General features: G+C 42.6%; 1 protein-coding gene across 1 annotated transcript; it reads right to left on the bottom strand.

Moving 5' to 3' along the window:
* Window positions 1-11,677: 11,677 nt before the first annotated feature.
* On the bottom strand, window positions 11,678-27,290 carry zgc:114200 (Gamma-secretase subunit Aph-1b-like). The gene is made up of 7 exons (XM_055875500.1): window positions 26,745-27,290; window positions 26,197-26,367; window positions 23,771-23,844; window positions 22,257-22,379; window positions 19,481-19,608; window positions 16,453-16,576; window positions 11,678-15,506 (listed from the first exon to the last, which is right to left on the bottom strand). The coding sequence occupies exons 1-7, from the start codon at window positions 26,855-26,857 to the stop codon at window positions 15,475-15,477; spliced, it is 765 nt and encodes a 254-aa protein (XP_055731475.1). The 5' UTR covers window positions 26,858-27,290; the 3' UTR covers window positions 11,678-15,474.
* Between the last annotated feature and the right edge of the window lie 567 nt (window positions 27,291-27,857).

Below are 27,857 nucleotides of genomic sequence, written 5' to 3'. Positions count from 1 at the left end.
AGCCAGCCAACCAGTCAACCAGGGACAATAGAGGCCAGCCAGCCAGCCAGGGACAAGAGAGGCCAGGCAGCCAACCAGCCAGGGACAATAGAGAATGCCAGTTCACACTGCACTATATATTCGGCGTCTGAGCTGGGATTCAAACAGGCAACCCTCTGGATGCTGGCCCGCCTCTCTAACCTCTAGGCTACCTTATGCAATTAATGTGGTCTGTTCAGTAGCTATAACTCAGCAAAGAACCTCTCTAGCTTTCTGTGTGTTTTTTAAAACTCCACCACATTCCATTACTCTGAGGATACAGCCTGACATACAGTGTTGCATGTTCTTCTGTAACTCCCAAGAGAACATCCACAGGACACTCTGTACTGGACAGGCCTATAGGAGCGATGCAGGCAGATTCCAGAGGTGACTGATTCATGTGTCTATAATACTTGAATCTACCATGACAGACTGTCCATGGACATAGCTACGTACAATACCTTCTAGACATGTACTGGCTGCGTGACAAATTGTTAAGGTATTGTATGAACATTCTGGGTGTAATGTGGCAATAGAGCTTATTAATTCCTGAGAAATTGGTTAAGTACCGTTAGCTAGCTTCTCAAATCCACTTCAATGACATCAAGAGCTCTAAATAAAGTGTGAAATTCCTATCTATTTTCTTTGGCTACAGTACATGCTTAACTAAATGACATGGATAGAAAACGAGGCGTTCATGCCAGTTTACATAACTCAAGATCATAAGCAAGGTGTGTCCTGGTCGAGTTCTTTTTTGATAGGTGTCAGTCTAGTTCGTTCTATGTTAATACGTTTCTCACTGCAAAACTTCCACTGGTAGCAGTGGACATGTGAGTCAGATATGAGTCAGATGTGAGTCAGATGTGAGGCAGTAGAGCAGAAGTTTAGAGATAGGGCCAGTTTCCTGGACACACATTCAGAGAATCTCCATTGAAAGTGCTTATTAGTCCGATTCCGTTTCAGGAAATGATGCCTTTCTTACCCGCTCCTTCCTATGCAGTTCTCTTTTATTTATTTGTATTTTTTTTTGTGGGGGGGGGGGGACTAAACAGTAACATGCAAAACATAAACAAAACAGCCAGAGGGATTCCACAAAGAAATAAGAGAATACATTTTACTTAAAATTGTAAAAAAAATCCACATTATATCAATTCAAATACAGACTTGTAACGAATACATTTTTCAGGTATATATTTAGAAATCAAGCTATTACACGGATATAATCTATGGATAATCTCAAAGGACATCTCCTTTACTTTATTGATCACCATAAATGTGTGTGAAGTGAGCCAAGCACGACGCCAGTTTACATCAAACGATGAAGCCCAACAAAATATAGCAGTTTGAATAGATTTCCTGTAGAAAATATCTCTTAATAAACGATTGTTGAATTTCTTATCAAGTAGACCTATGCCATTCACCTGGATATCGCTTACAATAGGAGATATTACAAAATATGCATTATTCTGATGTAAAGTTTTTATCCCACTAGGTATAGCTTTAATAACATTCCTTGCTTGAAACCTCAAAGTTGTATCTTTCCATAAATTCTCACCGTGTAAATAGATTCCCACTAATACTAGCTAATTGGCTGACAAGGACAATGTTTTTCGAGAACCAGTTATGGTAAAATATCATCTTGTTTCTATGAAATATGAAATTTGTTCCACATAAAACATTCATGAGGTGAATTTAAACAGCAAAGCCCAGCACATTAAAGCCTGCATGTGAAAATCCGCCAATTTCACAGGAAATTCCTATGCACTTCTCAGTAGTTGGTATTCAGATTTACCGTTACGGGCCTTACAGGCATAGTTTCCTTGCCTGCGCTGAATAAATGTAATTCAACCACTGAAAAACCTCCCACTTGCTGGCAAACAGATTTTCTCAAGGAGTTTTCATTCAATAGGGTTTTCAGTACATTTATCTGAAGCCATCCCTTTAAATATGGTGTACCTTTTAGTTAGTATTTTGTTGACAGACCCAATTGAATATATAGAGAGAACAGGTTGAGAATATTAGGGATCAATGAAAGCAAGCCATCTAAATATATGCATATTAGTCTCGGTTTCAGCACCAATTGGTAGATGTAAAAATACTCTGATCTTGTAGATTATTTAGGGTTAGGAAAGTACTTCTGAATCATAAAAAACTGGTTTGGAGAGGGTTTACACACGAAAGAAAACGGTGGTTTGATTCCTTTTGAAAATTGCCACATTCAGTTCTTTAATTCATGGTAATGTTGGAAGATAAGTGTACATATAATTATAGTTGGGAGAATAGCGTACAATAGTAGGTTATACCCTCGTCTATTGCCTGCACTAACCATGGAACTGTGTGATGTCACAGCCAAGTATAGGCTATACCCTCGTCTATTGCCTGCACTAACCATGGAACTGTATGATGTCACAGCAAGGATAGGCTATACCCTCGTCTATTGCCTGCACTAACCATGGAACTGTGTGATGTCACAGCCATGTATAGGCTATACCCTCGTCTATTGCCTGCACTAGCCATGGAACTGTGTGACGTCACAGCCATGTATAGGCTATACCCTCGTCTATTACCTGCACTAACTATGGAACTGTGTGACGTCACAGCCATGTATAGGCTATACCCTCGTCTGATGGTCGATACTGATAGTGGCTAGAATTTAACATGATAGAAACAGGAGACAGAGAAAGTCAGGGGTAGCCTATAATTAAGACATTTGACAGTGCCCATCCCTGCAAGTTAAAAGGCCATACAGTTAAAATTCTGCATAATGGCACAGCATTTCATAAACTTTAGCGTGGGAAAGTTGATACAGTTGAAGGCGGAAGTTTACATACACCTTAGCCAAATACATTTAAACTCAGTTTTTCACAATTTCTGACATTTAATCCTAGTAAAAATTCCCTGTCTTAGGTCAGTTAGGATCACCACTTTGTTTTAAGAATGTGAAATGTCAGAATAATAGTAGAGAGAATGATTTATTTCAGCTTTTATTTCTTTCATCACATTCCCAGTGGGCCAGACATTTACATACTCAATTAGTATTTGGTAGCATTGCCTTTAAATTGTTTAACTTGGGTCAAACGTTTCGGGTAGCCTTCCACAAGCTTCCCACAATAAGTTGGGTGAATTCTGGCCCATTCCTGACAGAGCTGGTGTAACTGAGTCAGGTTGGTAGACCTGCCTACATACTTGCCTACATGCTTTTTCAGTTCTGCCCACAAATGTTCTATAGAATTGAGGTCAGGGCTTTATGTTGGCCTCTCCAATACCTTGACTTTGTTGTCCTTAAGCCATTTTGCCACAACTTTGGAAGTATGCTTGGGGTCATTGTCCATTTGGAAGACCCATTTGCAACCAAGCTTTAACTTCCTGACTGATGTCTTGATGTGTTGCTTCAATATATCCACATCATTTTCCTGCCTCATGATGCCATCTATTTTGTGAAGTGCATCAGTCCCTCCTGCAGGAAAGCACCCCCACAACATGATGCTACCCAAGAAGACTCGAGGCTGTAATCGCTGTCAAAGGTGCTTCAACAAAGTACTGAGTAAATGGTCTGAATACTTATGTAAATGTGATATTTCAATTTAACTAAAATGTATAAAAACCTGTTTTTGCTTTGTCAATATGGGGTATTATTATTAGCACATCTGTCACTCCAGTGTTAATCTGCTAAATTGTAATTACTTCGCTACTATGGCCTCTTTATTGCCTTACCTCCTTACGCCAGTTGCACACACTGTATATAGACACAGTTTTTTCCCCTATTGTGTTATTGACTGTACGCTTGTTTATTCCATGTGTAACTCTGTGTTGTTGTTTGTGTCGCACTGCTTTGCTTTATCTTGGCCAGGTCGCAGTTGTAAATGAGAACTTGTTCTCAACAAGCCTATCTGGTTTAATAAAGGATGAAATAAAATAAAAAATGTTATGTAGTGGTCTTTGCAGCAATTCGACCCTGAACTCCTGATTCACACAGTCTCCTCTGAACAGTTGATGTTGAAATGTGTCTGTTACTTGAACTCTAATGAACATGTCCTCTGCACCAGAGGTAACTCTGGGTCTTCCTTTCCTGTGGCGATCCTTATGAGAGTCAGTTTCATCATAGCGCTTGATGGTTTTTGCGATTGCACTTGAAGAAACTTTCAAAGTTCTTGACATTTTCGGCATTGACTGAGCTTTTGGCCTTAAAGTATTGATGGACAGTAATTTCTCTTTGCTTATTTGAGCTGTTCTTGCCATAATATGGACTTTTACCAAATAGGGCTGTCTTCTGTATAACCACCCTACCTTGACACTTTTTAATTGAAATGCATTCCAGGTGACTACCTCATGAAGCTGCCAATAGTGTGCAAAGCTGTCATCAAGGCAAAGGGTGGCTTCTTTGAGGAATCTGAAATATATTTGGATTTAACACTTTTTTGGTTACTACATGATTCCATAGGTGTTATTTCATAGTTTTGATGTCTTCACTATTATTCTACAATGTAGAAAATAGTACAAATAAAGAAAAACCCTTGAATGACTAAGTGTGTCCAAACTTTTGACTGGTACTCTATACTTGGATCTATAGTGTCAGTGTTTGTTGCTGGTATGTCATGCCTAAGTTTGCTAATCCAGCCAATGAAAGAATCATTAAAGTGGTTGGCAATATCAGTGGGTTTTGGGATGAATGAGCCATCTGATTCAATGAATGATGGAGCTGAGTTTGCCTTTTTCTCCCAAAATTAATTTAAAGTGATCCAAAGCTTTTTACTATCATTCTTTATGTAATTTATCTTGGTTTCATAGTGTAGTTTCTTCTTCTTTTTGTTCCGTTTAGTCACATGATTTCTCAATTTGCAGTACGTTTGCCACACGGTTGTGCAGCCAGATTTATTTGCCATTCCTTTTGCCTCATCCCTCTCAACCATATCATTTTTTAATTCCTCATCAATCCACAGGGATTTAACAGTGTTTACAGTCGTTTTCTTAATGGGTGCGTGCTTTTTAGTAACTGGGATAAGGAATTTCATAAATGTGTCAAATGCAGCGTCCGGTTGCTCCTCATTACACACCGTAGACCAACAAATATTCTTTACATCAACAACATAGGAATCAATACATAACTTCTTGTATGACTTCTTATATACTATATTAGGCCCAGCCTTTGGAACTGTGCTTTTCCTAGATTTGGCTATTGTGATCACTTCATCTGATGGATTTGGATACTGCTTTAAAGCAAATTTCTGCAGCATTAGTAAAGATATTAGTCAACCTATCAGGGTAGTTACAAATGGCACAGGAATGAAATCATCAACATGTTTTGATCACAACCTGAACCAGGTTGCAAGAACTAGTTACAGTTTGAAGCTTTCTCCTGAGTGGGCAGCCTGATGAAAGCCAGACAATATTTAAATCACCCGGAAAATATACCTCTCTGTTGATATCACATACATTATCAAGCATTTCACACATTATCCAGATACTGTTAGCACTTGGTGGTCTATAGCAGCCTCCCACCAGAATGGGCTTTAGGTGAGGCAGATGAACCTGTAGCATTATTACTTCAACAGTTTTAACATGAGATGCTTTACAGGAACGTGGTTCTGAATATAAACAGCAACACCTCCACCTTTGGCATTTCTGTATTTTCGGTAGATGTTATAACCATGTATTGCTACCACTGTATCATCAAAGGTATTATCTAATTGAATTTCAGAGATAGTCAGAATATGAATGTAATCTGTTACTAGGAAATTGTTGATTTCATGAACCTTGTTTCTTAAGCTACATATGTTAACATGGGCTATTTTTAGCACTTTTCTGGGATGCTTGATTGTTTTCATTGCTTTACTGGGAAGCTTGGCAGAAGTAGAAATGCTAATGTTATTTATGTTAGTGCAGGGTGAGCTGCACACAGTGGACTTCCTACTAGGGTATACCACCTCAGCGCTAATAGTATCACTCTGGTTCATAGGCACATGATTACTGTATACAATAGCTGTGGGATCAGCAGAGGCATTCAGGGCAGTATGAGGGACATACATTAGGTTACTTACATTGTGTCTTTCAATGCCTCTAGTATTATGTACATTTGCTGAAGCTTTATGACAACTCAGCGACACAATGGTAGGGATTAACTGAGCTGGGCTTCGATCATTGATACGTCATTGTCTCAATGCAGCCTTATAATGCTGTGAAAGGATCCAGGAACCCAAATGATTTGGGTGGATCCCATCCTCCTTATAAAACAAGCTTTGTTTCCAGAAGGTATCAGAATTGTCAATAAATGTTACACCCACAGAGCTGCAATAGTCTAGTCGACAGTTATGGAGGGCTAAAAGTCTGCTGAACCGTTGAATGCCACAATTTGTTGGTGTCAAGTAGTGAACCAATTCGTTCTTTAAAATCCATCTTCAACTGTTCTGAGCTGCCCTTGACAATGTCATTGAATCCCACATGAACTATAATAGACTCAATATCCTGATGCTGGTTTAAAATGTTTGGGAGCAGCTTATTGATGTCCTGCACTCGTGCTCCTGGGTAGCACAATGTTTTTGCGCCAGGAACTGAGACATTTCTTACCATTGAACTGCCCAATATAACGGCCGGAGAAGGGAATGGACAAATCCGCCCATTCCTACAACTCACACAATTCGTTGAACCTTTCACGGGCCCACGAAATACAGGATAGCGTACGCCCACTGCTCCCGGCGATAGATCCACACCTCCCACAGCAGGCTGTACCCTGTCAGAGCCAGAGAGTGTGCTGTGTGTGGCGCCGAGCGAGATGGCTGCCTCGCTTCGCGTTCCTTGGAAAATATGCAGTATTCTGTTTTTTTATGTGTTATTTCTTACATTGGTACCCCAGGTGATCTTAGATTTCATTACATACAGTCGGGAGGAACTACTGAATATACGATTAACGTCAACTAACCACCGTTCCTACCAGGAATATGACTTTCCCGAAACGGATCCAGTGTTTTGCCTTCCACCCAATACAATGAACCTGATCCCAGCCGGCGAAGCTACACGACGCCGTAAAAGGGGCAAACGTAGCGGTCTCCTGGTCAGGCTTCGGAGACGGGCACATCGCGCTCCACTCCCTAGCATACTACTCGCCAATGTCCAGTCTCTTGACAATAAGGTCGATGAAATCCGAGCACGGGTAACATTCCAGAGAGACATCAGGGATTGCAACGTGCTCTGCTTCACGGAAACATGGCTAACTCAAAAGACGCTAACGGAGTCGGTGCAGCCAGCTGGTTTCTTCACGCATCGCGCAGACAGAAACAAACATCTTTCTGGTAAGAAGAGGGGCGGGGGGGTATGCCTCATGATTAACGAGACGTGGTGTGACCATCATAACAACACTCAGGAACTCAAGTCATTCTGTTCACCTGATCTAGAACTCCTCACAATCAAATGTCGACCGCATTATCTACCAAGGGAATTCTCTTCGGTCATAATCACAGCCGTATATATTCCCCCCCAAGCAGACACATCGATGGCCCTGAACGAACTCTATCTGACTCTCTGTAAACTGGAAACCACACACCCTGAGGCTGCATTCATCGTAGCTGGGGATTTTAACAAGGCTAATCTAAAAACAAAACTCCCTAAATTCTATCAGCACATCGATTGTCCTACCAGGGCTGGCAAAACTCTGGACCATTGTTATACTAACTTCCGCGACGCATATAAGGCCCTCCCCCGCCCTCCTTTCGGAAAAGCTGACCACGACTCCATTTTGTTGATTCCAGCCTACAAACAGAAACTAAAACAACAAGCTCCCGCGCTCAGGACTGTTCAACGCTGGTCCGACCAATCTGATTCCACGCTTCAAGACTGCTTCGATCACGCGGATTGGAATATGTTCCGCACTGCGTCCAACAACAACATTGAAGAATATGCTGATTCGGTGAGCGAGTTCATTAGGAAGTGCATTGACGATGTCGTACCCACAGCAACGATTAAAACATTCCCAAACCAGAAACCGTGGATTGACGGCAGCATTCGCGTGAAACTGAAAGCGCGAACCACTGCTTTTAACCAGGGCAAGATGACCGGAAACATGACCGAATACACACAGTGTAGCTATTCTCTCCGCAAGGCTATCAAACAGGCTAAGTCCCAGTACAGAGACAAAATTGAATCGCAATTCAACAGCTCAGACACAAGAGGTATGTGGCAGGGTCTACAGTCTATCACGGATTACAAAAAGAAAACCAACCCCGTCGCGGACCAGGATGTCTTGCTCCCAGACAGGCTAAATACCTTTTTTGCCCGTTTTGAGGACAATACAGTGCCACTGACACGGCCCGCTACCAAAACCTGCGGGCTCTCCTTCACTGCAGCCGAGGTGAGTAAAACATTTAAACGTGTTAACCCTCGCAAGGCTGCAGGCCCAGACGGCATTCCCAGCCGCGTCCTCAGAGCATGCGCAGACCAGCTGGCTGGTGTGTTTACGGACATATTCAATCAATCCTTATCCCAGTCTGCTGTTCCCACATGCTTCAAGAGGGCCACCATTGTTCCTGTTCCCAAGAAAGCTAAGGTAACTGAGCTAAACGACTACCGCCCCGTAGCACTCACTTCCGTCATCATGAAGTGCTTTGAGAGACTAGTCAAGGACCATATCACCTCCACCCTACCGGACACCCTAGACCCACTCCAATTTGCTTACCGACCCAATAGGTCCACAGACGACGCAATCGCAACCACACTGCACACTGCCCTAACCCATCTGGACAAGAGGAATACCTATGTGAGAATGCTGTTCATCGACTACAGCTCAGCATTTAACACCATAGTACCCTCCAAACTCGTCATCAAGCTCGAGACCCTGGGTCTCGACCCCGCCCTGTGCAACTGGGTCCTGGACTTCCTGACGGGCCGCCCCCAGGTGGTGAGGGTAGGTAACAACATCTCCACCCCGCTGATCCTCAACACTGGGGCCCCACAAGGGTGCGTTCTGAGCCCTCTCCTGTACTCCCTGTTCACCCACGACTGCGTGGCCATGCACGCCTCCAACTCAATCATCAAGTTTGCGGACGACACTACATTGGTAGGCTTGATTACCAACAACGACGAGACGGCCTACAGGGAGGAGGTGAGGGCCCTCGGAGTGTAGTGTGAGGAAAATAACCTCACACTCAACGTCAACAAAACAAAGGAGATGATTGTGGACTTCAGGAAACAGCAGAGGGAGCACCCCCCTATCCACATTGACGGGTCAGTAGTGGAGAAGGTGGAAAGTTTTAAGTTCCTCGGTGTACACATCACGGACAAACTGAATTGGTCCACCCACACAGACAGCGTTGTGAAGAAGGCGCAGCAGCGCCTCTTCAACCTCAGGAGGCTGAAGAAATTCGGCTTGTCACCAAAAGCACTCACAAACTTCTACAGATGCACAATCGAGAGCATCCTGTCGGGCTGTATCACCGCCTGGTACGGCAACTGCTCCGCACACAACCGTAAGGCTCTCCAGAGGGTAGTGAGGTCGGCAGAACGCATCACCCGGGGCAAACTACCTGCCCTCCAGGACACCTACACCACCCGATGTCACAGGAAGGCCATAAAGATCATCAAGGACAACAACCACCCAAGCCACTGCCTGTTCACCCCGCTATCATCCAGAAGGCGAGGTCAGTACAGGTGCATCCAAGCAGGGACCGAGAGACTGAAAAACAGCTTCTATCTCAAGGCCATCAGACTGTTAAACAGCCACCACTAACATATAGCGGCCGCTGCCAACATACTGACTCAACTCCAGCCACTTTAAAAATGGGAATTGATGGAAATTATGTAAAAATGTACCACCAGCCACTTTAAACAATGCCACCTAATATAATGTTTACATACCCTACATTACACATCTCTTATGTATATGTATATACTGTACTCTATATCATCTACTGCATCTTGCCATCTTATGTAATACATGGACCACTAGCCACTTTAAACTATGCCACTTTATGTTTATATACCCTACAGTACTCATCTCATAGGTATATACCGTACTCTATACCATGTACTGCACCTTGCCTATGCCGTTCTGTACCATCACTCATTCATATATCTTTATGTACATATTCTTTATCCCTTTACACTTGCGTGTATAAGGTAGTAGTTGCGGAATTGTTAGGTTAGATTACTTGTTGTTATTACTGCATTGTCAGAACTAGAAGCACAAGCATTTCGCTACACTCGCATTAACATCTGCTAACCATGTGTATGTGACTAATAAAATTTGATTTGAGAGAGGGAAAGGAGGCAACTCGATGACGAAGCCGCTGCTGGAGTCAGCATAGTTGGAGACAGCGTAGTTGGAGACAGCACTGCCATCGCAGACACAGGTAATCCCAGCGATGAAGGCCCAGGTAAATCAGGCACCAGCACAGCGCAGCTATTCCTTATGTCAATCTCCCAACCTCTCGCAGTCACTCCCATCCGCTTCGCAGCATGCCGCTGCTTTCGATTTCCACAACATGAGAAATGGGTCCAGCGCTGATTGGAAAACTCTTCTTGCTGTTCTCTGTCTACTCCACTACAAGATGGAGGAAGAGAAGCAGATGGAGATGACTTCCTTGGCAGACAAGTTCCAGGTAGCACAGGCCATTCCAATAGGGACAGATGACAAGGCAGGGAAACATCCATCAGGCCCGAGCGGAATCCAGCCATCGGAGTTGAGAATGAGAAAGTTCTAATTGTCATTTATATTTACAATTCCCTTATTCAAATGGGTGACTCATTTGCCTAGCTCCTATCAATAGCTCTCATCAAGTTGTAAATTACAGTGTACGGATAAAGTGTTATTTCCATGGGAAAAAAATTAACTAGATGCTTTTTCCACTTGGAACTGTTAGGTTCGCTAGACCTTATCCATGGTTTCCTCGCGCATAAAGGTGGTGGAATTATGAGGGAATGAAGTCATGGTCAGAATAAGGCATATCTGTAGACACACCTCCGCTTTCATTTATTGGACCTCCACTCAAAATGAATAGTGGGTGAATAGCATTCTATTCTCATGTTTAAGTTCAAGGTTGGGGCCTCCGGAGTGGCGCAGTGGTCTAAGGCACTGCATTACAGAGCTAGCTGTGCTACTAGAGAACCTGGTTTGAGTCCAGGCTCTGTCGCAACAGGGAGACCCATGGGGCGATTGATCCATGGTCAATTGGCCCAGCGTCGTCCGGGTTAGGTGAGGGCTTGGCCGGCAGGGATGTTCTTGTCCCATCGTGAACTAGTGAATCCTGTGGTGGGCCAGGTGTAATGCATGCTGACACGGTCACCAGGTATACAGTGTTTCCTCTGACACATTGGTGCGGCTGGCTTCTGTGTTAAGGAAGCAGTGCGGCTTGGCTGGGTTGTTTCAAAGGACGCACAGCTCTCGACCTTCGCCTCTCCCGAGTTCGTACAGGAGTTGCAACGATGGGACAAGACTAACTACCAGGAGTAGGTTGAACCTTGGTCTGCCTGTCCAGGTTAGGGGAGGGGTAGGCAGTAATTAAGAATTTGTTCTCAACTGACTTGCCTGGTTAAATAAAAAAATGTAAAAAGTCTGGAAAACCAGCCCATACTTAAGCTACAGTATTAGTTTACTATTATGTGGAATGGAGTCCTGTCAATGATATGCACAACACGAAGCTCAGATAATACATCTTAATTTAAAAAAGAAAAGCATGATCTGTCAGAATTTATTCCCATTTGGCAGATTTGTTGATACATTCTTTACACCATTATAGGATCATAATAGTTAATTGATCAAAATCCCTATAAGCATCAATGATGAGAAATTCACATGCAAAGATGGCTAGGTGGCTTAGGTAATCAAATAGGAAGTAGTATAATCAGAGTTAAATACAGATGTTTGGAAATTGAGTCAACTCAGACAATACAATAAGACATTCTCCCTCATTCTTCGGAGGTAGATTCCCAGTTTTTTTTCTGCCTTCCCAACATGTTATCAGCACAAAACAACGACAGCGAATGTGCTGGAATTCCAACAACATGAAATAAGGGACATTCGGTGCAATCCATTTCCTGACAATCCGCTTGGTGTGACTTGCCAATTGTTGGGGACCCGCTGTCCACTAACACTCCTACACAGAGGTGAGTAGGACCACCACTTACAACACAAATAAAACACATTCATTGGAAAGATTATGGCGGCATATGCCACGTGTCAGGGATTTTTAAAACCATTGTAGATATGCACAATCTTAGGAGTGCTGGATCGCCCTTCACTACCCCAGTAGTGCGTCAGTGGGATTTGTCCACAATGTGAGTGCTGGTGTGTTTGACATCACAACGAGGTAGCGCTGCCATCTCTCAGCGTAGTCAGGAACACGGTTCTTGATTTACACCACGTCCCAAACGTCACCCAATTCCCTTTATAGTGCACTACTTATGACCAGGGCCCATAAAGATCTAGTCATAAGTAGTGCACTACATAGGAACAGGGTGATGTTTGGGACACAAATTGTACTGCTGGCGTGTTTGAGCTGGTGCCTAGCGGTTGGCAAAGGTTTCTGGCTGAACAATGGCTCACCAACCAAACTACGCAATAAAAAAAAAAGACCTTGGCACCTCTCCATTGCTTGACTGATAAACCCTGGAACAGAGCAAGTCTACCAAACCATTAATCCCCCCCCCCCCCAGTACTAAGACAGCACCCGCCAATCACACTTACAATACAACATGGGTACGTATGCAGAAAGCAAGCCATCAAAAAAAAAATACTACCATAATGAAATCAATGGAGGACCTGCATTGACGTGGCTGTATATGTCAGAAAGCCCTGCCGTCCATCAATAGTTATTGAAATGATATATTAGAAAACCCTGCCGTCCATCAATAGTTATTGAAATGATATATTAGAAAACCCTGTCAACCATCAACAGTAAATAAACTGCAAAGACTTTAATGTATTGTGGTGAGCTGAGCCCATCTCAGCTCTTTCATTAGGAAAGCTGGTGAAATGATGGGTTTAATGGAGTAACTGGCCAATGGGGATCCTAACTAACTGGAGCCATTCAAAATGGGAACATCAAGACCAATTCCCTTTCACACTAAACCGATCATAGTGGCTGGAACCGTGCTTGAAAGGCCAGTCAGTGCGAAAAGAAAATACCAGAGCTGGCCAACACGATAGAGTGGAAAGGCTATTTTTAAGCAAAAATGCACGAGGGGGGGGTATATAGCCAATATACCACGGCTAAGGGCTGTTCTTAGGCACGGCGCAAAGCAGAGCCCATGTACCACAAACCCCCGAGGTGCTTTATTGTTATTATAAACTGGTAACCAAAGTAATTAGAGGAGTAAAAATACATGTTTTGTAATACCCGTGGCTGTCAGCCAATCAGCATTCATGCCTCGAACCACCCAGTTTATAAAACGCTGTATCCAACAAGCTGGCATCTTAACAAGTATCGTCCAAGACACTTGGCCGAGCAGCTTTTGTGGTGAAATATAAAAAAAGGTCAATTTACAAGGGTCAATCAAATCACAGGTTTTAGACAACGCAGCTTTTAAAAGGCAACGTTCCTGCTGTTCGCCAGAGATCGCATTCACGGTAAACGCTGCATGTCGGCTCAAATGGAAATTGCCTTTAAAAACCCAAGGGCCTATATGGTGCTGATCTGGGATCAGGTCTTCTCTGTCCATTTAATCCTATTCATTATGATCCAAAAGACAAAACTGATCCTAGATCAGCAGAAGTCCTACTCTGAGACACTTTGTGAGGACCCAGAGGTTTAAAAAAAAGATACAAAACTCTATGGTATTGCTGCCGATGGTAGTAATAATAATTTTTACTCTATAACCACTCAGTTATAGAGTAAAAAAGGCCACCGTTTAGTGACTGACCAGTCATAATACTATTAGAAGACGGTCATATTCATTAGCGCACACCGTAGAAAAAAATAGTTTCTTATTGGTTCAGGTAGTCCCGCATCGTTTAGTGTCTAGTGAATATGATTCAGTCATCTTTTTCACCTGTATTTGGTGGATCAAGGTCGTTTGCAAAACGACAAGAACACGATCATTCTATTTGCATAAGAAAAACATTAAAATACCTTACATAATGTGTACCAGTCGGGGCTGCTGGGGGGAGGATGGCTCATTACGGCTGGAATGGAGCAAAATGGAATGGCATCAAACATTTAGTTTGATGTATTTGATAACATTCCACTGATTCCGCTTTAGCCATTACCACTAGCCCGTCCTCCCCAATTAAGGTGCCACCAACCTCCTGTGATGTGTACTTGTGTCCTACACGTGGCAGCGTCTGCCAGGGCAGATCATGCATAATATAGTGAAGTTGCATACCTTTGTATGTGTGTATAACAGGGTTTCCCCAAACTAGGGGATTTGAAAATTGGGGTCACGATCGCAAATTGGTGATTGGTTCATAGAACCGGGGTTAAGTCAGTGTTCTTCCAAGGTTCTTTTATACACAGAAGATCAAACATTATTGGCTGATGTTCTGCATTTCCTAATACATTTCAGTCCATTCAAACCAAATGGTCTTCAGATTAAAATACAGTCAAAAATACTGCCACACTGATGTGTAAGACTATCATAGGCCAAATAAAAAAAGTTAATTGTCCATTGATTACATCATTTAAAAAAAAAATTGGTGGGTCGTGATTTAAAATGTAAAATATAAAAATTGAAATGGGGTTGAGGGTACAAAAAGAGTTAAGGAATCCCTGGTGAAGAATCTTCATTTGACCAGAACCAACAGTCTGTTGCATAGTCACTTTAACTCTACCTGTACATATTACCTCGACTAACCGGTGCCCCCGCACATAGACTCTGTACCGGTACCCCCTGTATATAGCCTCGCTATTGTTATTTTTACTGCTGCTCTTTAATTATTTGTTACTTTAATTTCTTATTGTTTGTACTTTTAACGTATTTTTCTTAAAACTGCATTGTTGATTATTAAGGGCTTGTAAGTAAGCATTTCACTGTAAGGTCTACCTACACCTGTTGTATTCGGCACATGACAAATAACATTTGATTTGTGCTGCTCTGCCCTTCGCATTACATTAACAAATGATCATTCTTAAAAAAAAAACGAATCAAAATTCAGTAAACCAAAGATCAATAAGACGCAAAGGAGTGGATTGATTAAAAGTCCACACAAAGCAAAATCTGCGAAGAAACAAAACGTACATTTTTTTTAAATGTAAAGGTTGTTTCCTTGCGTTGAAAAAAGCTTACACATGCCTAAGTGTGTGTAAACTAGTGTTATTCAAGCTATATACAGTATGAAGGATTTCCCTTGGTCAGCTCCATAGGTCAGTGAAGTGCTGATTTCTGAGCTCTGATTCAGCCCATCCATATTATGTGGAGATTGGTTGATGTGGAGACTGTAGTCTCTTGATTGGCGGCTTTGGTTTGTACACAGCACTGCAGCGATAGAAGCTCCTATTGCCCTTCGACCTCTGCGAGATCAACATGGAATGTGAATTATGACGACGTCTCCGTGTTACTTTTCCTACCTGCAAAACAGACAAAAATAACTTCAGTATGGTAGGGGTCAAGAAGTACTTTCTAATTGAGAGGACATTGACCTGATACAGTTATGCTGCTTAGGTAGTAAGTCACAAGCTTGGCATGTTTGATGACTGGCGGGTCACAGATGAACACGTGGTCTTATCGCCACCTGACTATAGAACCTGTGACCAACCACGACCAAATTGAACAGGGTTTGATCTGCTCTTGACCAGTTGAGAGGATCCACCACGCTTTGGTGCGTCGATGCTACTTTATAGCTCTACTTAATAAAAGGTTCACCTGCTGTGGACTTATATGGTTCATATACTGCACCAATCACCTATCTGTCAAATATTACCATGGTGATCGTGGACATTCAATTCAGTAGAAAGGGCATTTTAATGACGCTATTTTGAGGTCGGAAGACCTCTTCTACAAAGGAGACCTGCATGTATTATGCAGGTATAAAAGCGGTGTCATCAGGCCCACTCTTATGGACCAATAGAGGTACATTCTAAATTACAAGAAGAGTGCCAGTCCACATGAACATAACCTCAATGATATCATTGTTTATTTCAGCCAAGTGACTCATTTATATTTGAATGAATCCTTATTTTACAAAGGCAAGTTGACCAAGAACAATGACTTGGGGAGGAGCAGCAGCAGAAAGGAGATGGAACTAATCTGTTTAACTACATATCCTCTACCAATGCTCCACTGGAGTGACAATCAGCAAACAAAGTGGGCCTTTAGACCGATAACCACAGAGACGTGTTCATTAGGGAACACCGCTACAAAACATATTGCAAGCAAAAACGAGGGGTTTCTTAATAGACAACTAAAAGGTAGTCCCTCCCGGTTTCAGGAAGTTTTCTTCAGTTTGGTGCCTAATGAACAGGACCCAGGGATTAGTACAGCTGCTGTATCAGATAGGCTTGAGGCGGGTCTTACACGTCCAGAGAAGAGTTATGTTGTGCAGGGAGCCTCCGGAGGAGAAGAAGGCCCAGACAGCCATGAGCAGCATGATGGCGTAGACCGGGAGAATGCTGCCCACGTAGAACGGATTCAACAGAGACTGGCACCGAGAAAGAGAGAGAGATACCATGAGAGACTGAAAACCAGATGCAAGAAAAATCAGGGCTGTGTTCACTTACGGCACCGCGTAGCAAAACGTTTTGCAATGGAAAATGAAAACCTGTTCGTAATTGAGAGTTCACTCGGTTTAAAAAACATTTACCCCCTACTGAACATGACAGATTATTAGCTAAACACCAAATGCATGTCTACTACGAGCAGAGACTTTAAACATATTCTGGGACATTATTCATAAAAGCAATACAAATCTACTGCTTTTTTCCCTTCATGAATGCAGATGCCACTCAGGATGATAAAACAGAGAATCATAAGTCACAATTTATTCAGAAGTTATTCATTAACCATTTTTCTCTGTGTCTGACAAAAAGTGTCCTAAGCTTGACAGGAGAACAATTTTGATTGGAGCCCCAGACCACACTCATCACCTAGGTAGTAGTAGCATTAATATAATGAGCTCAGTAACCCTTGGTAAACGAGAGCCTACGGTGCCTGCAGTAGAATCAGTGTAGGGTGAAGTTTCCCCTAGCGACGCTGATTCCCCCCCCCCCCCCCACTAATGGTTAAGGTTAGAATTGGGGGAGGGGAAGCGTATGCTAAAACCTCCCCCTGTATGAGTACAATCCCTTATAGAGGGAGAACAGAACATTCCTGTGCAGTGTCCTGGAAACATGTCCAGGCTCTGGTCAAGCCCCCCCCCCCCCCTCCTCCCCTATTGCCCAACACACAGTGTCTACGTTCCAAATGGCACTCTGTTCCCTACCTATATAGTATACTACTTTTCACCGGGGCCCCCTTGTAAAAAGTAGAGCACTATATAGGGAATAGGGTGTCATTTGGGACACACATAGTGTCTTCCATACATTCAAGAAACGCTACAAAATCATTAGCATGTATATAATGAATGACTATCTTTCTGTGACACTGTGGTCTGAATACAGTGCTGTTTTTTTTTGTGAGACTGGAGGAGATTGTTCATCTACAACATGGTCCTCTAAAAATGGTGTGTCAATCTCTAGAAAAATGTATTGCCAGTCTCATTTATGCACAACTTATCATATAAAATATGTAATAGAAACAGAATTAGGATTCATGAGGAATCCATTCAACAAATTCTGAAATTAATAAGACAAACTTTAACTCATTCAGTCTTTAGCTGTATTTTTTGTCAAATTGCTTAAAAGAAGAAATGGACAATACAGTCAGGTATAGAGTTTTTAAACATAAGCTAACAACTCCCTCCTGTGACTGATTCATGCTAGTGCAACTCATGATGGCATGGGCGACAGACAGGTTGGTTGACAACGTCACGAATCTGAGCGGTCAGACAGCTAGCAATAATGACAAGCTGCCGCCATGTGGGGAATTGTAGGGGGCTCGTTTCAGCTCGTATCTTGCTATTGATACCCATGTCTTGTTTTGATGCGTTTTGACTGATTTCATGTGAAATGCTAATATGGCTAAAATTAGCCAGCTAGCTGACCAACAACTGTAACAATGTATTTGAGAGAACAAGTGCAAATGTATTTATGTTTGGAGACAAAATATAGTTTACATGTTGTCAACAATCTAAGTCAACTGCTGCGCACGCATCATTTTCTTTCGCTAAACAACCAACCCTGTGTGTGTGTCCGTGTGTGTGTGTGTGTGTGTGTGTATCCGTCCGTGTGTGTGTGTGTATCCATATGTGTGTGTATCCGTCCGTGTGTGTGTGTGTGTGTCCATATGTGTGTGTATCCGTCCGTGTGTGTGTGTGTGTGTCCATATGTGTGTATCCGTCTGTGTGTGTGTGGGTGTCCGTGTGTGTGTGTGTCCGTGTGGGTGTCCGTGTGTGTGGGTGTCCGTGTGTGTGTGGGTGTCCGTGTGTGTGTGGGTGTCCGTGTGTGTGTGGGTGTCCGTGTGTGTGTGGGTGTCCGTGTGTGTGTGGGTGTCCGTGTGTGTGTGGGTGTCCGTGTGTGTGTGGGTGTCCGTGTGTGTGTGGGTGTCCGTGTGTGTGTGGGTGTCCGTGTGTGTGTGGGTGTCCGTGTGTGTGTGGGTGTCCGTGTGTGTGTGTGGGTGTCCGTGTGTGTGTGTGGGTGTCCGTGTGTGTGTGGGTGTCCGTGTGTGTGTGTGGGTGTCCGTGTGTGTGTGGGTGTCCGTGTGTGTGTGTGGGTGTCCGTGTGTGTGTGTGGGTGTCCGTGTGTGTGTGTGTGGGTGTCCGTGTGTGTGTGTGTGGGTGTCCGTGTGTGTGTGTGGGTGTCCGTGTGTGTGTGTGTGGGTGTCCGTGTGTGTGGGTGTCCGTGTGTGTGTGTGTGGGTGTCCGTGTGTGTGTGGGTGTCCGTGTGTGTGTGGGTGTCCGTGTGTGTGTGGGTGTCCGTGTGTGTGTGGGTGTCCGTGTGTGTGTGGGTGTCCGTGTGTGTGTGGGTGTCCGTGTGTGTGTGGGTGTCCGTGTGTGTGTGGGTGTCCGTGTGTGTGTGGGTGTCCGTGTGTGTGTGGGTGTCCGTGTGTGTGTGGGTGTCCGTGTGTGTGTGGGTGTCCGTGTGTGTGTGGGTGTCCGTGTGTGTGTGGGTGTCCGTGTGTGTGTGGGTGTCCGTGTGTGTGTGGGTGTCCGTGTGTGTGTGGGTGTCCGTGTGTGTGTGGGTGTCCGTGTGTGTGTGGGTGTCCGTGTGTGTGTGGGTGTCCGTGTGTGTGGGTGTCCGTGTGTGTGGGTGTCCGTGTGTGTGGGTGTCCGTGTGTGTGGGTGTCCGTGTGTGTGGGTGTCCGTGTGTGTGGGTGTCCGTGTGTGTGGGTGTCCGTGTGTGTGGGTGTCCGTGTGTGTGGGTGTCCGTGTGTGTGGGTGTCCGTGTGTGTGGGTGTCCGTGTGTGTGTGTGGGTGTCCGTGTGTGTGTGTGGGTGTCCGTACACTCACCAGGCTGAAGACCATCAGGTGGAGACAGAGCACCACAGCGATCACCCACCATCTCTTCCTCTCACAGCCCTCAAAGAACACCACCCCCCAGAAGGTGTGGAGCAGCGTCAGCGCCAGGGTCATTAGGGCTACAGGGGGAGCAAAGGTCAAAGGGGTCATCAGTCACAGAAGTGTCACAATTCATTTGTTTTGTTGCTAGTACACAAAGTGTGTACTCAAGTCCTTTTACATGTTTTTCCTCATAAGTCCTGTGCTAAAGAAGTTAAGTGTGCAAAAGTTATTCTATACTTGTCTATTCATTACAAGCACACAATGACTGCAAAGATATACAAGGCTTGGTTGTAGACAGTATACAGCAAGTAGAGATTATGAGGAATTTCCACAGGAATATAAAGGCTGCCAGACAGACCAGTGATCGTACAGACAGTGGCAAGTCAAATTAAAGGACTTAAGTACTTTTTCAAGCACTAATATTTATTTTCCAGGACCATCAATTTGTAATAGTTCCTATTATGCAATTGTTTCTAGTCACCACCGGATGGCAGTATCGCCACAACCTCGTGAAAAAAACAGGTAACCCTGTAAGTTCTACTTAATAATACGTGTTTCACTACATACATGAGTAGTAAGTCAGTACTGATGGTGTAATTGGAGTAGTGACGAGCAGAGTTTTGGCTACCAAGACTATTTACATTGCTGCCCCCCCACCTACATGCTTCCTCAATTACCTCAACACCGGTGCCCTCGCACATTGACTCTGCACCAGTACCCCCTGTATATAGCCTCGCTATTGTTATTTTACTGCTGCTCTTTACCTCTTACTTGTTTTATAGGTATTTTCTTAAAACTGCATTGTTGATTAATGGCATGTAAAGTAAGCATTTCACTGTAAGGTCTACACCTGTTGTATTCGGCGCATCTGACATAACATTTGATTGGCCTACTGGTAAAAACACCATTATTCACATTAATACACAATTACAGCTTAACGACTATTGTATTTTTACTGTGCATTCAGGATTTTACTACTAAATAGCTACGAAAAAACGTCTTGCGTCCGACTGGCAGCTTTAGTGGTGTCGCCGGTCGGGAGAAGGGCGGGTGGGCTGTGTGAGGAGAAGTGGATGTGAACGTCCACCAGAATGGCAGGAGCAAGGCTGCCGCTTGATTTAGCGCAATATCGCGGGCGCAGTGATGTAGCAGTAAAAAAAAAAAAAAAAGTAGGTTAACTAGACTGAACAAAAATATAAAAAAACACAACATGCAAAGTGTTGGTCCCATGTTTCATGAGCTGAAAAATTATCCCAGAAACTTTCCATACGCACAAAAGGCAAGATTTAATCTACATTTGCCTGGCATTTTAGCAATCAGTGCCTAATCAGTCAGTTCTGTACCTGCCTGGCTGAGTGGCAGTGTGAGTGGAATGAGCATGCTTGCCTGACAACCAGAGTGCAAAACACGTGAGAAAATAAAACTCGGTAGAAATGAATTCGTAAGACCAATACATATTACCATATTTTATCATTTTCTGTTCTCCTCTCATTTTAATTCAAGTACCAACTTGAGAAAATGTCCGATTTTTTTTATAATTCCAGTACGTTTTCAGATTGCCAAATTCAAGTACTTTAACTTCTTATGGCTGGGGGCAGTATTGAGTAGCTTGGATGAATAAGGTGCCCAGAGTAAACTGCCTGCTACTCAGTCCCAGAAGCTACGATATGCATATTATTAGTATATTTGGATAGAAAAAAAACACTCTGAAGTTTCTAAAACTGTTTGAATGATGTCTGTGAGTATAACAGAACTCATATGGCAGGCAAAAACCTGAGACAAAATACAACCAGGAAGTGGGAAATCTGAGGTTTGTAGGTATTCAACTCATTGCCTATCGAAGATACAGTGGGATATTGGTCATGTTGCACTCCCTAAGGCTTCCACTAGATGTCAACAGTCTTTAGAACCTTGTTTGATGCTTCTACTGTGAAGTGGGGGCGAATGAGAGGGGATTGAGTCAGAGGTCTGGCAGAGTGCCAGTAGCTGACCACGCATGTTCACGTGAAAGTTAGCTTGCATTCCATTGCATTTCTACAGAAAAAGGAATTCTCTGGTTGGAACATTATTGAAGATTTATGATAAAAACGTCCTAAAGATTGATTCTATACATCGTTCGACATGTTTCTACAGACTGTAACGGAACTTTTTGACTTTGTCTGCTCACGCATCATGAATTTGGATTACTGGGCTAAACGCGCGAACAAAAAGGAGATATTTGGACATAAATTAACTTTATCGAACAAATCAAACATTTATTATGGAACTGGGATTCCTGGGAGTGCATTCTGATGAAGATCAAAAGGTAAGTGAATATTTATAATGCTTTTTATGACTTCTGTTGACTACACAACATGGCGGATATCTGTTTGGCTTGTTTTGGTCTCCGAGCGCTGTACTCAGATTATTGCATGGTGTGATTTTTCGGTAAAGCTTTTTTGAAATCTGACACAGCGGTTGCATTTATTAAGGAGAAGTTTATCTAAAGTTCCATGTATAACACTTGTATTTTTATGAACATTTATGATGAGTATTTCTGTAAATTGATGTGGCTCTCTGCAAAATCACTGGATGTTTTTGGAACTACTGACCATAACGCGCCAATGTACACTGAGATTTTTTAAATATAAATATGAACTTTATCGAACAAAACATACATGTATTGAGTAACATGAAGTCCTATGAGTGTCATCTGATGAAGATCAAAGGTTAGTGATTCATTTACCCGAGGTGATGAAGTAGTACTGGGAGTCTCCAAACATGCCCACTGTCCCTGGGCCCAGAGAGTCAGAGAGAGTGTTGATCATGGAGAAGGCTCCGCTCATGATGCCAAAGCCCAGTCCAGCCACTGTAGAGATAGACAAACAATCAACTGCTAGACCTACATAGTCAACATCAGCACAGTCAACTGCTAGGCCAACATAGTCAACTGCTAGGCCAACATAGTCAACTGCTAGGCCAACATAGTCAACTGCTAGGCCAACATAGTCAACTGCTAGGCCAACATAGTCAACTGCTAGGCCAACATAGTCAACTGCTAGGCCAACATAGTCAACTGCTAGGCCAACATAGTCAACTGCTAGGCCAACATAGTCAACTGCTAGGCCAACATAGTCAACTGCTAGGCCAACATAGTCAACTGCTAGGCCAACATAGTCAACTGCTAGGCCAACATAGTCAACTGCTAGGCCAACATAGTCAACTGCTAGGCCAACATAGTCAACTGCTAGGCCAACATAGTCAACTGCTAGGCCAACATAGTCAACTGCTAGGCCAACATAGTCAACTGCTAGGCCAACAGTCAACTGCTAGGCCAACATAGTCAACTGCTAGGCCAACATAGTCAACTGCTAGGCCAACATCACAGTCAATGACTAGACATGCAGTATATAATAAACATTTGAGTATTTTCTGTGACATTTTGATCAAGTTGTCAAGCTAGAGATTTTAGAGAGTTTCTTGTAGCATTAAATCTTCCTATTGTGGAAAAATAAATACATTCTCAATGTTAATGACAAAAATAATTTAATTCACATCTAAAACCGACAATAATGTTCACTACAGTGAGCTTCCACTGACATTTCACCTCGTTGGTGTGTTATTTAGACAAGCAGGTCTCAAGAGTGTTTGCACATCAACAGAGAATTATGCAGTCTTGGGTACGTTTTATTGTGCTAACAACACAAAGATCTGATTAGAGAAGACATTTGTAATCTTGCTCCGACTCACTTTATGCCTCAATGCCAAGGTACATGACCATAAATACGGGCCATTGCCATTTCCTTAGAAAGACTGCCCTAGAAGTAACCATATTAGTTGTCCAGATCAAAAGAACCATACAGATATACATGGGTGTATGAAATAACAAATACTTAATATTGAGGTTTAATGGGAGTTTAGTACGGTTATGAATCTTTAACTGGGTTCACCTGTCAACAATCACAGCGGTAGAGGGTAAGATTAGTTCAGTGTTGAGCACCAGCCAGCGGATTAGTCAAACTCATATCACCTAGCATTCCGCTGACAATGATAGGCTACATGCACTTCTAAAATCATACCCGATTGGCCCACAGTGGTAATACAACATAAAGAGGAAGTGTTCTTAAAGCCAAGTAAGATGATAGCCGTCTGTCATGTGACTATATACACACACACACACACACATTTAAATCAGTTAATTAAGTATTTAATTAGCTAATTAATATGTTAAAGTAAATAAACGTAAAGATAATGGTATACCATAGGCCATTTCTCGGACTGAAAGGGCAGGGCCGTCTTCTTCACTGATGGCTGCCAGTCCTTCATTTGCCTTCCTGATGATACAGTGGAAAGAAGATGTTAATAGCAGTAACACAGTGGAAACTTTATCACAAAATATCAGTGTTTTTGTGTTCTGAAAAAAGTAACAATGTAGCCTAAAGACCACACATACAACTTGTACTGATGAGTATTTACTTTGTAGTCAGATATGGCTAAGATGGATAAGTATGGCGCCGATAGAGGGTGACCCGCCTTGAGCTCCGATAAAACATTGCAGATTTTCAAGCACAAGATTTTCACTGTATCCTGCAATCACACCTGCAACCCTGTACATGTGACTATTAAAAACACGGAGTCTGAGAATTCTCCGGTTAGAAGTCACACTAACAGGATTTATGACAACCCCATAACTTTGGACGCTGTAAAATGGCAAAGATGTTGACATGTATACTGCACCAGAGCTTCCTCATCCATGGTCATGCAAAGCGTAGGAAAACCGATTTGCAAAGAAAAAAAACTAAAAGAAGTGTTTCTTATTGGACAAATTCGGGTAAGTCCCTTACCTGTTGAGCCTGTTAGCTTCCTAGTGAATAGTCCCCTGGTTGTACATTAACTAGGGACATTGATACCTGGGCAGGCCTGTTAAGTCATAGTGAAGGGGGGAAATAATCCATACTGTTACACATCGCAAACTATTTTTTTTTGTGGTGGGGGGGATATTTCGATATTTGACGCCAAGTAGCTAACGCTGCTGTAGGTAGCATTAGTTAGCGCTAGTCAGCTGTACCGGCACCAAAATGTCAGTATTTTTCATCCTATAGCTTGTTCTCCATCTTTTTAAATAACTAGCCAACATGTTTAACACCTTAACACCTTATTTCCATGACAGATCAAAACTAATTTGCTCACGCTCTTTCGTCTCTCTGCAGCAGACATATAGTGAGCAGCTGAATCAAGAAAAGACAGAGGGACTTATTGTTGGAGCCAAAGCATAGAGAGAATCTGGGAGCATATTTTAATTCATGGGCAATAATGACAAAACACCAGGTAAAAAACCTAGGTGTTATTTTGGTTTCTGAACTCAATTTTGAATCACACATTAGGAATGTGAACAAAATAGCTTTTTAACCAACTGAGGAACATTGCCACGGTGCAGCCGTTTCTCTCTCAGACTGAAACAGAGAGACTCCCATTCTTTTATTAAAAGCAGGCTTGACTACTACAATGCTCTCCTGGCTGGTCTACCCAAGAAAGCCATTGGTCAACTGCAAAACGGGTACTGACCAAGACCAGACGACGAGCACACATTACACCGGTTTTAAGGTCTCTGCACTGGCTGCCTCAGTTTGTTTTTAGAATAGATCTTTAAGATTTTTTAAGATTCCACGATTGTGCACCCCAATACATGTCAGACATGCTTTTAAGTTATGTACCCAGTAGATTCCTCAGGCAAAGGTCTTTTAACTCTCCCAAAGCCTAGGACCAAGAGGCATGGAGAAGCAGCCTTTAGTTACTATGCCTCCAGCCTCTGGAACAGCCTGCAAGAGAACCTGAGGGGGAACAAAACTGTGGACATATTTAAAAGAGATGTGCTTTTTAGGCTTTCATTTTTTATTATTATTTCATTTTTTTCCCCCTCTTACGTTTGTTGTGTTGTAAATATTTCAGTATTTATTTTCAATGTTGTTATTTGTTTTTTTCCTGTGAAAGCACATTATGTTGCATTCCATGTTTGAAATGTGCTGTATAAAGGAATCAAATGTTATGTCACATGCACCAAATACAACAGTGAAAAGCCCTTAACCAACAACGCAGTTAAGAAAAATAAGTGTTAAGAAAGTATTAACTAAAATAAACTGAAGTAGTGAGGCTGTATACAGGGGGTACCGGTTACAGAGTGAATGTGCGGTGGCACAGGTTAGTCGAGGTAATTGAGGTAATATGTACAGGTTGATTTGATGTGGTTTATAATGGATTTAATAGACTAGGACTCACATTCACACAGAGTAGGGTCTTGGGATCAGGTCCATCCTGTTTATGTAATCTTATTTACTATAATCTAAAAGGCAAAACTGATCCTAGATGTGCTTGTATGACTTCAGCAAGCAAGACACACAGAGAGAGACACACAGACAGAGAGTGAGAGACATGCCAAGAAAGAGACACACAGCAAGACAGACAAGACATAGAGCCCTCAAACTCAACTCTGGACCAGTTCCAGTCTTCATTGTTCTCCTCTAATCAGGGACTGATTTAGACCTGGCACACCAGGTGGGTGCAATTAATTACCAGGTAGAACATAAAACCAGCAGGCTCCACACCTCGTAGGGTAAGAGTTGAGTACCCCTGCCAGTGTGAGATAGCATGATAAAGACAGCAAGAGAATGAGATGTGTGTATGCTGACCTGAGCAGCCTGTAGTATGCGAAGCGGAACACCTCCTGCAGTATGACTGAGAAAATGCTGCCAAATATGAGCAGGTTTTTCTGCAGGGTCAGGTCCTGGGCATTGGTGGCCTTTGTGGCTATGAACCACACCAGAGAGGACAGCAGCAAGGACACCAGCCAGAAGAAGGCCCTGAAGAGAGAGAGAGAAACAGTTGTCATTGTTGATGCAATGAAGCACACCAGTGAATATTTTCACTCCAAAAACGTATCATGGCAAATTTAACATACATTTTTCAAAAGAGTGTTTGTACTTATGGATGTAATTAATGTTAATAATTAGGGATACATTTAGGTGGCCATTTTTCATTGATAAAATTACTACAGCAAAGGGACCTTGATATATTCACTACCCCATTTCGAAATTGCACCTTTTGCGTTACACTACTACTTAAAAAAAAACTTTACAAAAATATATAAGTTAGGAACCACTGATCTAGGTCTATCATTTGTCAAACCAAATGTAAATAACAAATCCACAAGTTATCAACAATAATATAAATAGCTTACCCTGCAATTAGAATGATGACTCGCAATGGGTCTTTGGCGATAGTGAAAATAAATAGGGAAAACGCTGGCCCAAACGCAATGAACGCACACCCAAAAAACACTGCAGCAGTCATTGCAACTATCTGAACTTGTTCTTCTTGGCTCAGCAATCTAACGTTAGCGGATTAATAACGAGGTGAAATGATAATTATCATAAGATAAACGCACACTGGATTGCTAGCTATTTGAACCATAGAGCTAGTTAGTCTCTTGAAATTGAAAAAGCAAGTCTGTTTCAAAATAGCGGGCTAATTTTCTCTAGCTATAATTAACGTTAGCTATCAGTGCAGAAGATAAACTTCATACCGATATCCATTGCTATCTAGCAATACATTTACAATAATTTAATTATTTTCTTTAGCAAAAATCTTTAAGTAGCTATATTTCCTTTCGTTCAGCGATTTTATTGATCGATATTTTAATATTTAGATCCCTCCATGCTCTCATTTCCTAGCTAAGCTTTTTGATTGTCGAATTTTGTACTTCCGTGTTTGACAATTTGCAACCACGTGACCTTTTTGGCCAGTGCGCGCGTTGAATGCGCAAAAAAAAGATTTTTTATCTTCTTTTAACTGTTCTTCGGCGAGGCATTGTAGAAGTGGCAGCAACAAGTTGAAATGGGAGTTCAACTTACATTTGAGATATGAAAATTGGGAACACTAACTAAATCATAATAACAAAACACAATCAAAAAAATACATCAATACAATACATGTTCATCATCAGCTATTCAGGCTGGAATGGTGCTGAAAAGGAAACGCTCAGTCCTGCGGTGGATTAGGTCCAATTTAGGTGAGTGGGTCCGGCGTAGACAAACATACGATAATTGAGGCGGGAGCATATGACAGTAGGGGTCGGATTGTAGTAGAGAACTTGTAAAGGACCTTGGGAGACATTCCCTGTTTAGAGTGATAAGAGATCCATGGATCTAAGTAGGAGGTGTAGTCCGTGCCCACGATGGTATCTGATTGAATGATGGTTAGTGCCGTATGCCACACTGCGAAAGAGGTAGAACTAGACATCGGTTGGCCTTTTCATATTTCTCTATCTGTGTTGAACATCTTAGATTTCCCT

This window comes from Salvelinus fontinalis, chromosome 21 (assembly GCF_029448725.1).
Source record: "Salvelinus fontinalis isolate EN_2023a chromosome 21, ASM2944872v1, whole genome shotgun sequence".
NCBI lineage: Eukaryota > Metazoa > Chordata > Actinopteri > Salmoniformes > Salmonidae > Salvelinus > Salvelinus fontinalis.
Note: the sequence above shows the minus strand (reverse complement) of the source record. Positions and strands in the feature narration are given on the sequence as shown.

Excerpts from the sequence above, each read along its gene's own strand:
- zgc:114200 (XM_055875500.1), bottom strand. The coding sequence starts at position 26,857 with ATGACTGCTGCAGTGTTTTTTGGGTGTGCGTTCATTGCGTTTGGGCCA. Across the intron at positions 26,368-26,744 it reads GTCATCATTCTAATTGCAGG|GGCCTTCTTCTGGCTGGTGT; the intron begins GTAAGCTATTTA and ends CTCTCTCTTCAG. Across the intron at positions 16,577-19,480 it reads ACCTGATGGTCTTCAGCCTG|TCTCTGTTGAATCCGTTCTA; the intron begins GTGAGTGTACGG and ends TCTCGGTGCCAG.